Below are 13,379 nucleotides of genomic sequence, written 5' to 3'. Positions count from 1 at the left end.
GTCCGCCGCCGCGGCCGCCGCCGCCGCCACCGCCGCCGCTGCCGCTTGTTGCTCGTCCTACGCCGCCTTGCTCTTATTCGTCTTGAAGCTGACCTGGAGCACGCGGTTGCCCAGGGTGTACCCGTTCAAGCTCTGTATGGCCACCACCGCCTCCTCGTAATTGGTCATCGTCACGAACCCGAAGCCCTTGCACTTGTTTGTCTGAAGGTCGCGTATGACCTTGACCGATTGGACGGCGCCGAAGGGTCCGAACAGCTGCCAGAGCACATTCTCTTCAGTCTCGGGTGCGAGGTTGTACACGAAGATGCACCAGCCGGCGCCGTTCATCGTGTTACCGGGCAGCATCGAGTTCGCGAGAAGGTCACCCGCCAGAGGACTGTACCTGGAACACGATGGCCAGGCCGGTCATTAAACGGACATCGTCGCCCGATGGCGGCTGACAATGACGGCCGCGGAGGCGACGAGTGAGAGAACGAACGATGCTGAAACGTGGTTACTTCCGAATGCATCGAAACGAATCGACAATTTACGTATGTCATTTTAATTACCTTCTCGTAATCAAGAATATGAAAATGCATTTCTTGGCTACGATAATTCCACATGAAACAATCATCGTATAATGTATAATTTGTAGGCTTTTAGGGATAGAATTTTTTTTTCATTCTTTCAAGATTGTGGAGAAATTTGAATAACGATGGGTTCTTTAAATATTTATAATTCTATCATATTAAATATAATTTCTCTATAAAATATGATACTATCGAGTTTTATTTTACATTATCATTCACGTTTCACGAGGGAACGTTTGAGCATCGTTCAGTTTGTAAATACTTGCTGATGTTTCTTTTCTCTGAATATAAAAGGGTATATCTATTAAGATTTTACATTATACGCTACTCGCACAGTATATCGCAATCCCAATGAAATTAAACGTGTAAAAAGATGCGAATATATACATACTGATGTGAACATTTATTTCGCGTGATATGTAATTGATCTTTTTCTTTACACAAATGGCACTTCCGCAGACATCTACATATGACACTGGCACAAAAAAAGTGAAAAAAATATGTATATATGTAGAACTACGCGAGGATTGATTTTGTACTACGTAACTTACGCGATATTATAAAAAATATAATAATAGTGGCATAAGTGATATATAAATAAGAACAGCGTGCAAACTTTGTTTATAATATATACTCTAGAAAGACATGCCGTATAAAATACACAAATATTTATTTCAATCGTGTGACCACTATAAAAATTTTAAATAAATAAATGTGTATATTTATAAATATTATAACAAATTTTCCAAATTTTACAAATACAAATATTCTATTTTAATTGCATATTTCAAGTACATATATATGTATATAAGCTGTGTTAAAGCTGTGTCAAAGCAGTTACGGACGGCAAATTTTATCAACAATATTTATATTATTTATTCTGACATATTCTGTAAGTAATAATTAAAAAATGATATCTCATATGTAAATCTCTGTGTAGTAAACTTTGAAATAAAAAAAAGAAAATAAATAAAACGAGAATATGTATAAAAAGATAATATATAGATAGTATATAAAAAGTAATGCTCGTTCAGAATTAAGTTAATAAAAGATAATAAAAGATAATAAAAGATAGAAAGAGAAAGAAAGAATTTAAGTGGCATTATGGGATGTTATGAAGAAATGTTCACTTGTTCATATTTTATACAGAGAAAATTTACAAGTACGCGCTATCTGGATATTGAATCTTTAATGAAATATAATTTAACCTTTGTTTCGAGTCATGCAATCTCTATAAGGATATAACTTAATATATCCAGAGAAAAAGCCAAATTGAACAAAGGTACATTATTGCATCCACATTCATGCATTCACGTGCATAGGGAATCACATAGATATACAGAACGTGTTTCTTTGAAACGCAAGCCAATCTCCTTGGATGGCGCTTTCTACAGTACATTAACATTAATTCTTAAATGTGCGACAGATTTTTTTTTTTTGCTAGATAGATAAGATTTCAGAGTATAGGAACGGAAGGTACACGTCCCATACGAGGGCACTTATTACAAGTGAGGGGAATATTTACAGTTGTAAAAGTATCTACGTACCTACTTGACGTCACAAGCCGCGTTAAAACAGGGCACATCTCGGTGAGTACTCAGTATAATGCCGAGGCCACAATAATTACGTATGCATTCGTCACGTACGTTGTACGTTACACCGCGTAAAGTAAACGTGTGATAGGTGTCATGTATTTTTTTTTTTTTTTACTTGTGTACGCAGAAACATGTGCATCGGGTGATTATACGACCGTCCAATTTCGTGTGTATATGTATATTGTGTGTATGTATGGAGGGCCGTACAAAAAAAAATGATGGAATCTATAAGGACAAGGAAATGAAAGGAGTAACATCACGTTGCTTGCATGTAAGTTCGTCTCGTGGTTCATTAAACATATGTACATATATGTACACGAGAGTATCTGGATCCAGTTTTTCTCTACTCTATAAAAGTATTCGTATTTAGAATAAGTACCTTCGAAAACAGATTTTTGTATGTAATTTTAGTTTTTAACAGAGAATACGTAATATATGTATATATAAATATCCAGAATTTCCAAATAAAATTTTCTCTGAAATATTGCAATAAAATGTAAAAAAAAAATCTAATTTTTTTCATTATCAGCAAAATGTCAATTCAAAACTATGTAATTATGTTTTTTTTTTAAAGCTGTTTCTAATACGCAAATTGCGTAATAAGAACAAACTCTAAAATATTCTAGAAGCTGCAATCATTGCAAATACTACGGTGGCAAATACTGCAGCGGTTTAATCGTTATTAAATAAATGGCACTATGTAAATAAGTGGAAGAACAGGGAACCAAGGAAGCTTGATTACGAAACCCAAGAAAATGTGACGTCAACATATCTACTATTGTGTTTGCACAAATAAATCAAATAAAAGTCGAAGCAAAGACGTGAAAAATGCAGAAATGGTGAAAAATATAGTAGGATCCCGTTACGAAATTATGCTTACATAAAGAAAATCAATGAAAAATATTTTCCATCTTGAAAAAGATTTTCACGTAAGAACATCCATGGATAAAGATCACTTAAAAATCCAAGTAATAATTATTAAAAGTTAAATAATATAAATAATATTTATTACTTCAAAAAAACTTTTTAATGATAAAGTTTTAATGATGATGACTGTTTTAATGATAAAGTTATTTTGCGATATCTTAATATCGAATTCGTAACGAGTCAAAGAAGGAAAAGTGATAAAGAGAGAGAAAAAGAGAGAATAAAATCACACAACGGAAGAAGTAACGAAAATTAGGAGTGGAAAACGTAGCGGTAGTAACGAAAAAAATACTGACCTCTGTAAGCCTTTGTTAATGGCAAGCATGGCCTTGCCAGTGCTAAAACAAAACACAAAAAGAACAACGTAAGAAGAGAGATACTCCGGGATCGAGCCAAAGTCGGGGGATAAGTCGGGCGCTCCCTGTGTATTTCATTTTCTACCCTCTACGTAGCGGTGCACTGTTACCCCGAACGGGACGCAATGGGGGAATGCAATGTGGGATTCAGAGAAGCGAAATGATATCTATGTCGTTATAACATTAATATTAAATAATAAATATAATACACAATTATTTACAATACAATAACTGTTATGTTCACAATTTAAATAACATTTGTTAATTAGAAAGTAATAATTTATTTAAATAATATGTAGACATATAAATTTAATTTTATAAAGTAAATAATCGACAAAGAATTTGTTTTATGAAAGCAGTTCGGTTCTCTGTTAGGAGAGGAACTTAAGGAATTGTTGTCACAATGACATAAGCGCTATTTAGGTTAGAATATGATCGTGACGTAGTTTTCAAATGATATGATATCAAAATAACATGATAAACTTGAAATCGTTAAAATTCTCAAGCATTAGAAAAATTTTTTTAGTTACACTTGCATATTAAAAAAAAAAACAAAAATTCGAATATAAAAAAAAGGAAAAGCATTTTATAGATAATATATATTAAACAATTGGCAAATTACAGTTTTTTGTATGTATTACAAAAATTATAGAAATAGGCTGATTACTCAAACCATTAATTGATTGTGCGTTTTGTCGTCTCAAATTTTGTTTAACACTGACAGTTCAATTAACTGCTATACAAGCTATTCTTCCTCTCTGTTGAAAGGGAAAATGAAATAATAAGAGAAAGCAACAGCAAAGCGCAGCTGCACTTGATTAGCGCTTTGTACTTATTGAAAACAAACGATTAATGTCCGTGATGAGACTCGTGAAGAATTTCGGTAGCTTTGTATCTTGAATTTAGAGGTACGAACAGACTTTGACACGTGCGATCAATAAAGATGTATTGTATACTGCATATATCGCCTCCGAGTAAAAATTTGTAAAAATAGTACGTAAATACGTAAATAGATATCGCTCTTGATAGCGAGCATCGTGACTTATATGTATGTAATGTATGGGAGACTCGAAACGAAAGAGAGATGATAAATTATGTGTCGATAGTTCTTAATTCTGTAACTGATATTTGTCGTCACCGAAAATAATTATATATATAAAAATTTTGTAATATAATAATTTCACAATACATCTAATAATTTGCCACAATAAAATATTACGATCGTGACGGCAGATACCGATATAGAATGTAAGGCTATTGTGTACGTTTTGCTCCTCCGTGTTTCGAGAATGGCCAAAGATCAGCTTACGTTTTCAAATCAGACTTATACAATATTTCCTCTCTCTGCAATCGCTCGAATAGCATAGATTTATACACGTCTATCTCATCATGAGATCTGATCGCTGGCCTTGAAGAAAATGATAACTAAAAAGGGGAAAAAGTAGCATAAAAAACAAGAGTCCACGTAAACAATGATGAAAGAAACACAACGATGAGTGCAAATAAAGAAGGGCCAGTCGACGTTGTTTTTTTTTAACATTATTATTGCGTGAAATTACGTGGATATTATCGAGTATCGATCTATTATTTGATAAGGAGCCCTCCAATCGACCTTGACAGGTTGTTTCGTCAATATGAAAGTTTAATAGAGACATATCGATTACGAGACAGAAAGACCTTTCTAAACAGAGATAATGCGGATTCTCTGTGAATCGTCTGTGCTCTGAAACACTACCTTTCCACGAACTTTTGTTCGTTCATGTTAACATTGTAATTGATGAAGATGAAAAATAATATATATATTTTTCAGGTGACGAGTAACCATAATGAAATATATTAAAAAATTGGCGAAACTACTCTTTTATTAAACGTCGTCATTGACCGTTTCCTTATTGTGACTAATTGTAAGTGAGAATATGAAAAATATACCGTATCTAAAAATTACGGTGTAAGTAACACAAAGGTCTAAGCCATGATTCCCGAAAATAACAGAGCGTGCACAGTCACAATTTAAAATAAAAGACAGATACGTTAGTGCATACATATTTTAAATTAAAATCCGATTTTAAATTAAAATCGGATGATATAGGAGGAGCTTTGTGCCGAACAACTTGATAAATGTGAAAGTAACGATAATTGTCTGCGATCGACTGATCGATCAATTAACGTACATAATCACAAATATATTTTTAATTTACCATATAAATGATCAAAAATCGATACAATAAAAACATTGTAATCAAACGAAGCAGATCAATGTCTATTATTATCGATTTAGTATATTTTTTACAAAATACTTTTTCATTTTTTTTAGTTTCTGAGATTTTTCAAGCCGCAATAAAATGAAGCATAATAATGCACAGTATCACATATTTTCTATAAAAAATTATTTTCTTTCTTGTATTAAAAATAAAGACCCATACTGTTTTATCAAGACATCACAAAAATAGCAAAGTCTCGTGTTTATATATGAACAATTGATCGATCTAATTGAGTAATTTTGTGTTTACGCGGTGTCTGTGTGTGTCAAAAGAGAGAAAATAGAAGGAAGAAGACGAATAGTATATATGCTAGATAGTTAGAGAGTTCTAGATAGAAAAATAAAAAAAATAAATAAATATTGGACAATTGGATGGATAGATGGACGAATACGGAGAGATTCATGGATAATATAAATAACTCAGGAGAAGAACTCAGTTTATATAGCTAAATAATTATCAGAAAATCAATCAATAAAGAAACATGAAGTGAAAGAAGAAAGAAAAGCGGGAAAATGCTGCGCGGCCGAGCAATTACGGTATTTAATTCGCGTACGTCTGTGCTGGAGCATATCCAGGACATCAACATCGCGCGTTAACGACAACAATTCTGTGACAAATTATTCCGCGCAACATTCTCCAACAGAATTGTCTAACGAAAGCCGTGAGGATAGAATAAAGCGGAAAGAGAGAAAAAGATAGCAGAAGAGACGAAGAATTAGAGAGATAGTGAAAATCCTTGGGTAGAGCGAGTAGAGGCGAGTAGGTACCTGGATAGTGGCGACAGTGGAATGTACCTGAAGCGGCCGGTCGGATGGTGGATCGGCCCGCCGAAACGCCGCGTGGCTTGTGGTGCGAGATAGGCGGCCAATGGCGGTATCGCCTTGTTGTTGTTGCTAGGATTGTTGGCGAACTTGACGGTGATCGGCTCGGACGAGCCCTTCGGTATGGTGCCATTCAGCTCTTGGATCGCTCGTTCAGCCTCGACGCGCTGGTCGAACCTTATGAAGCCGACGCCCTTCGACAGGCCTGTCGAGAGGTGCCAAGGTAATCGGCAGAACACATAAGATCGCATCTGGTTATTGCTGACGACACACGATGTAAGCTGTTCGTCGAAACCGCGCCGGACGCTTCCGACTGATCTCTAGGTTCCTGTATTTTTCTGTTTTTTTCTCCTTATCAAATTTTTCCTTATCAAACTAGCAACGTCGCGAAATCAATGACGGCTCAATTTGGAGAAGACTTTTTATTGTATCGCGACGTTACCTGCGATCATTTCTTACGCATTCTTACCGTAATGTCTTACATTATTCCTCCTTATTACACGCGATATTATTAATATTATTAATATTATTATTAATAAAGCCTTTAGCTAGCTTTCTCAACCAGTTAACAATCCTGATACATCAAGCTATTATTCAAATTGTACTTATTGTTAGATTATAGAATGCATACAAAATAATTCACATTTCACATATGTAATGTGAAATGGATTGGAAAAGTTACTTTATAAGTTATTTATAAATTATTTTTTAGATTACTTTATGTGCTTCTTATAGAAATTGAGCACAAAAGTAATACAAAATTTAAGCAAATGATAAAATATAAAAAATAATATAAAAAATAAAATACCCTAACTTATTATACTCAATTTCTATAATAAAAAGTAATTTATAAGTTATTTGTAAAATAACTTTTCCAATCTTGGTAATGTATGCTTCCCTGCGTTCAGCTATCATTGAGAGCAGCGACAAATTACGAATATAAATCGCTTATCTCTCGTAACGACGGAAAGATACGACTTGAATACATGTCGTATAGATTCAAGAAATGTTAAGCTTATTTTATACGTTAGAAAATCTTTTTCTATATATAGAGACAAAGCGAGTGGTTCGGTGCGCGCAGATTCGTTTCTTTACAAACACAACGACAATGCCTTGTCGGGTGGACGTCTTTTTGTCTTTCTTTCAATTCTCTCTACTTTGTAGATCTATTTATCATTCGCGGTTTAGTGTCGATTGATAACAGGTAGACAGGAACGAAAAAGAGAAAGAGTGAGAAAGTGAGAGATAAAGAAGAGTGATAAAAAAAAAGAAGAAAGAAAGATAGAGAGCGAGTATATTTTCGATCACGGATACATGTCGATATAATCAAGAGATCGTAAGCAAATCATAACCATAACGAATGACAAAAAGCGTAAAGAAACAAAAATGGCGCTCGAGGGAATACTGGATGCGCGCATCATCTGTCATTGCACGAAGACAGAGACGCAATAATTTTTTCTCATCTTTTCTTCTTACATCTGGTCGTCCCAAAATTTCGTATCAATTAATTGAATTTTTCCGAGTCGCAGTCGATGGTGTGAAAAAAAAAATGGAATGTTTCGCGAAATATTAAACCGCAATTATTTTATTATTTAATATTTTACCGATTTCCGATCTAACGCACCAATTTTATAAAGCCAGTCTAATAATGCGTCATACAATATAAAATCTCTGAATCCTTTGCTGAAATACATCGTCGCTCGTCGGAATTACAAATGAATTTTGACAAAACGTTAACAGGCAGAACATGAACGGATTTTATTGAAGGCAATGTTTACTTGACGCGATTACAAATCGATTTTCGATTCCGAGCGACGCTCGATTACACCGCGAGGAAAACCGGTGTTCGTACTACCGCTGCGTTGTGTTTTATTTAACAACGACGGCGACGACATTGACGAGGTATACATGACTACATGTGAAAAAAAAACGAGGTCGCGCAAACGAGAGACGCGCGCGCATCACAGATCGAAAGAAACGGCTGCTTTTCGTTTCAGCTAGAGAGACGTAATGAGGGAAAAGAAAAGAGATTTGTGATTTACGTACCGGGCAAATTGTCTCCGCCGCCGGTCACAAACTGTCGTACTAAACAGAAACGGAAAAAATCATATCTCGTTAAAATCCAACTGGCAGCACACGCGATTCGCTCGCCCCTACGATACGTTGGTTCGGGAAATAAAAAAACGTGTTTGCACGATAAGACGGAGTAAAGGGGTTAACGAAAGAAACAACACAGTGGAAGCAAAGTAAAAACAATGAGTCTCGTCAGCATTCAAATTAAAAGAAAAAAAGAAAAATCATTGTGACTTTGACGTAACAAATTGAAAAATTTAATATTATTTATACTCAGAATTTCTCAAAATTGTAAGACAAATCGAAATTAATTCTTTAATTTTCAGCCATTTGGAAGCAAGAACAAATTGATCTTACATTTAATAATTTAATAGAATATCGCAATCATTTCTCTGCACATATGCGAATATAAAAGTACACAAACTGTGAAACCAAAGAGGTCTAAAAAATTATAAGAAACTAAATAAGATCGTTAATAAAATAAATAAATTCCTTGTATTTTAATTTATTGTTATTTAATATTTTAATAATCGTTACTTGGGAATTCGTTGCTTTCGCATTTAACGTTTCGTATAATAAGAAAAGAAACGATATCATTTTAAACAAAAAAAATGAAATAGGACGAGTACGTATACAAGGGGCGAGCGGACTTCGTGTAAATTATATTATTTCAGATCTCCTTAATCATATAAAAAGCGTGAGCGCCAAAAGGGGAAAAATTCGGTATATCGCGCGTGTTCACTTTTGTGGAAGATAGGAGAAAGCGATGTAGGACGAACGTAAGTCTCGGGGAGGAGGAGGGGGGGGGGGAATGAAGCAAGCCTGGTGGTCCGGATAATGGAATAATGATGGTGATAACGCGTGGATGTAGCAACGAATGCGCCGGAATGAAGGATGGAAGTGAAAAGTGAGCACGGTAAGGAGGCACGAAATTAAGATCGAGGTGGAGGCCATGAGACTTTTGTGCGTGCAACTGGGTTGGCCAGGGAGGAGCATTTGCAATAAATAAATCAAATACGCAAACGAAATCTAACTCGGGGAAGGTTCGTAGACGACTAAAAGCGAGAGACACTTGCGCGACACTTCGAGTTGTCATCGTATCAGTCGTAGGTATATGTAGCTCCCCTCGAGAACAAAGTTGCGTGTATATACGAAGCTGTATATATAAAGCTCGTGAAATCGTTGCTCTTTGTGCTCTTCGAATGAGGAAACGTGTGGAAGAGTGTGTACAGGCGAAAGAAAACATAACGAAGTGAAACTGATACGATCTCGTTCGCTCAACAGAACATTTATCGTTATCGCTTCAACGAGCTACTCTCTTATTCGCACTTTTGTTATCGTTATCGTTTATGGCGCACCGACCCACCCTACAAACGGACTCTAACCCCATGGCCTACGCACCTGTGATCTGGATAAGCTTTATTTAAAATCACCGGAGATTTCCGATTTTGTCGCTGTCTTAAATATAGTTTTCTCGCACATTGATTTCATCATATTCGTATCAGCGCGAATAGAATAACAAGATAAATCGGATATAAGTCGACTGGAAGAAATATTTCCGCACGAGGAAATATTTCAAACGAATATCCGTAACGACTCATCGAACTTTCGTTTGTAGATAATACATTTCGCGTTGTCGAAGAAATTGACAGGTTGAAATTTTATTCGATCGGAAAAATTTTTATTATCGTGACAGATAAATCATCGCGGAAAGCTCGCGAAAACTATTGAACAGGCGGATTTGCGTAGACTTACCGGTGATGTTGTCGCACAGTATCCGCGACGTGATAATTCTGCCGTAGGGACTGAAGAGATTCTCCAGATCCTGTTGCGCCATATTTTTCGGCAAACCGCTGACGTATAGATTCGCGCCCTTGATCGCCTCGCTGCTCGGTCTCGCGTACGACACCTAGAAAAAAAAAAAAAAGAAATCGCATTCCAAAAAATACTCTCTTTTCAATCCCGACAAATATTCGTCGGATACGAACAAAACGACGAAATCAACGAGATGCTCAATATTTCATCGGATGAGAAAAAAAGGAGAAAAACATGACCACACGATAATTATTACTTTATTCCTATTCGCGTGCGATAAAATCCACCCGAATTCAGGCCAATCTATTTATATTGCTGCATTACCGCCTTACAACGCTCGCGTAGATGTATTTAACAATTTAGAAATCAGATAGAAATGCTTCGTAAAGTATTCGATTATATATATTTATAGATCACAAAAGAATAACGATGATCTAATTTCTCAAGAAAAATCATTGGTTTAATTGTGAAAAGTAGAATTTACAGTAAATAACCGCGTGATTAATTATTACGGGAATTATGAAAGAGAACAAATGAACAATGATGCGTTCAAGATTTGTATTACAGGCCGCTTACCTTGATGGTTTTGTTCTGCAAACGAAGACCATTGAGCGTGTTTATAGCCTTTTCGGCATCTTCAGGCCGGTGATAGTTGACGAAACCGTAACCCAAACTCTGACCTACAAGCAGAGACGCAACCCAATAAATATTACGAATGTCGATGTTAGATTTATTTTCGAAAAATACGTTAATCACGAGCTGCATCATACATAGTTTGCGATGTCCGATATGTTTAATTACTGACATTTTAATGGCTTTTGCTTTTAATGTAAAAAATAAATGTTTCTTCAACATTACCGATAAGTTTTGTTTATATCTGAATGGTTATCTGTCGACTAAAATAATCGCATCGAAATGGTGATCGAATGTGCAATGCCAATATGAATTTCCCCAATACGTCCCGGAATCAATTTTATGAATGGCGTAGTGGCAAATATATCACCGAGTAGTTGGCGAAATGCCTGAAGCAAGTAGCGGAACAGCAAGGACATACGAGTGAATTATTTTTCGGTTTTACCAAAGAATCAATATAAGAAAATAATAATTCGATGAAAAAAATATATCAAGCATTATTTTATAGTATCAATTTTTATTAATTTAGGACGTCGGTCATACATGAAAAGGATTTTTTTCCGTTACATTTAATAAATTTAAAATGCATCCTGCGTGATTTGTAATGTAATTTAACCGAAGAAAAGTCGAGAAAAAGGAATAATTACGGTTATTCGATGAAACAGAAAAGAATTGTTCCGAATTGTGTGACGGTGTGTTTATCGCGCGTGGTAGCGAACGACGTGATACGGTACTGCCATTCTGCGGCAGTGAGGTCGAGCATAAAGCGGCAAATCTTCAAACCAAACGCCGCCCCCGCTCTCGCTCTTCGCGGCGGCTTGAAATAGCGCCGCGACGTCTATACACGTGCTCGTCTCGCCGCCACTACACGGAATATATCCAGCGCACACGTACCCGAATTATGTTAGAATATATGTATTCGATTTACTATGGCGATACGGACGATCATTGAGTGAGTTTATAGTCTTTATGGCGATATGGACGAGTTACGCAAAATGCCGTGTCAGTCGGAGACTTATGGATCGCGTTATATAAGAGAAATATCGATATTCAGCAAAATAAATGTTTGTTCGAGCTATTTATGAGCCAAATTGGTCAATTCCGTGAAATAAAAACGCATACTTTCACCGACGTAACAGCAGTTGGTATATAATAAAAAAATAGAGGAAATTAATGAAATTAGACATTAATCATATGCGTGTTCTGGTGGAAAATTAAAAAATTTACAAAAAGTGGAGTTGCTCAATTTGGGTTTTCTGAAAGGCTCGTGTTTGTGAAAAAAATAATATTCTACAAATTATTTTTGAAAAATTTTGAAAAGGATAATTTTCCCTTTTTCAAAACCATTTTGAAATTATTTTTTAATCATTGATTAAAAAATTGAATCCTTGTCGAATTAAATTATCTGAAGAGAGAGAAAAAGCGTATAAAATTGTAATAATAAAATCGATTATTTTTTAGATGGCGCGAATTCAATTTCCAAATTTTGTTATCAGAGATTTTATGTTTTAAAAACTAATATCGTTAAAATAATGCCTTCTAATGTATCATTAACATATTCAACTCGTTTAATGTTTGATGATTTGGATTTAAGTGTCTTAATACGAAAAGAAAGAATACATGCAGTAGAAATGCTGATCTTACCGCTGAGCTTATCACGGATTAGCTTGCAGCTTTCGACCTCGCCTATACTGGAGAACAGAGAACGAATCTCATCCTGTGTCATGCTCTGCGGTAAGTAATTTACTATGAGATTCGTCTTCGACTCTTCCTGCGAGGTCTGTCCGAGGGTTGAGCCTCCGTTTTGTTGTACGACTGTGTCCATTCCGTTCGCCATCATTGCAATCCTCTAACGAGTCGTCCCTAACTATGTACGAAATCTGCAAACAGAATACATAACATGTCAAATTATATCGATCCAGACACTATCGATAAATAATTGTAATTATACAGTAGCAATTAATGGCTTGTTTGTATTAAAAGTTTTATTTTGGTAAAATTAAACAGGATTTTTATGATATCGCGCTAATAAGTTTGCATATTTTCTCAAGACGTTACAATATATTTTAGGAAGCTTCACTTCGAAAACATATCAAATACAAACTATGTCGCAAGGTAATGGAAAAAAACGGCATCGATGTAAACACTAAATATTGAAGGACATAAAAACCTGTGACAACCAAAACAATAATGCACAAGACATTCCTTGACGCTTGAAAACTTAAGTCCAAATTAAACTACGAGTTTTTGTTCAACCTATATCATGAATTCAGCGAAAGAACGAATATACGTAGATACAAGAAGCGGCTTTATTGTAAAATAAAATCAA

General features: G+C 35.3%; 1 protein-coding gene across 7 annotated transcripts in view; it reads right to left on the bottom strand.

Moving 5' to 3' along the window:
• Positions 1-56: 56 nt before the first annotated feature.
• Positions 57-13,379, bottom strand: part of LOC108684092 (ELAV-like protein 3) — a 49,108-nt gene continuing 35,785 nt past the window's right edge. For 4 of the 7 annotated variants that reach the window (XM_018188171.1, XM_018188172.1, XM_018188170.1 and 1 more), the window contains exons 2-8: positions 12,695-12,930; positions 10,994-11,097; positions 10,358-10,511; positions 8,576-8,614; positions 6,476-6,734; positions 3,388-3,429; positions 57-382 (exon numbers count right to left, since the gene is read on the bottom strand). In XM_018188171.1, coding sequence (XP_018043660.1) covers positions 58-382; positions 3,388-3,429; positions 6,476-6,734; positions 8,576-8,614; positions 10,358-10,511; positions 10,994-11,097; positions 12,695-12,890 — 1,119 coding nt within the window. In that variant the 5' untranslated portion in view covers positions 12,891-12,930 and the 3' untranslated portion in view covers position 57. The remainder of the gene's footprint in view (positions 383-3,387; positions 3,430-6,475; positions 6,735-8,575; positions 8,615-10,357; positions 10,512-10,993; positions 11,098-12,694; positions 12,931-13,379) is intronic. The other 3 variants (XM_018188174.1, XM_018188173.1, XM_018188175.1) reach the window with 3 other exon arrangements.

The sequence above is a fragment of the Atta colombica genome, unplaced genomic scaffold, assembly GCF_001594045.1.
Source record: "Atta colombica isolate Treedump-2 unplaced genomic scaffold, Acol1.0 scaffold126, whole genome shotgun sequence".
Classification (NCBI taxonomy): domain Eukaryota; kingdom Metazoa; phylum Arthropoda; class Insecta; order Hymenoptera; family Formicidae; genus Atta; species Atta colombica.
Note: the sequence above shows the minus strand (reverse complement) of the source record. Positions and strands in the feature narration are given on the sequence as shown.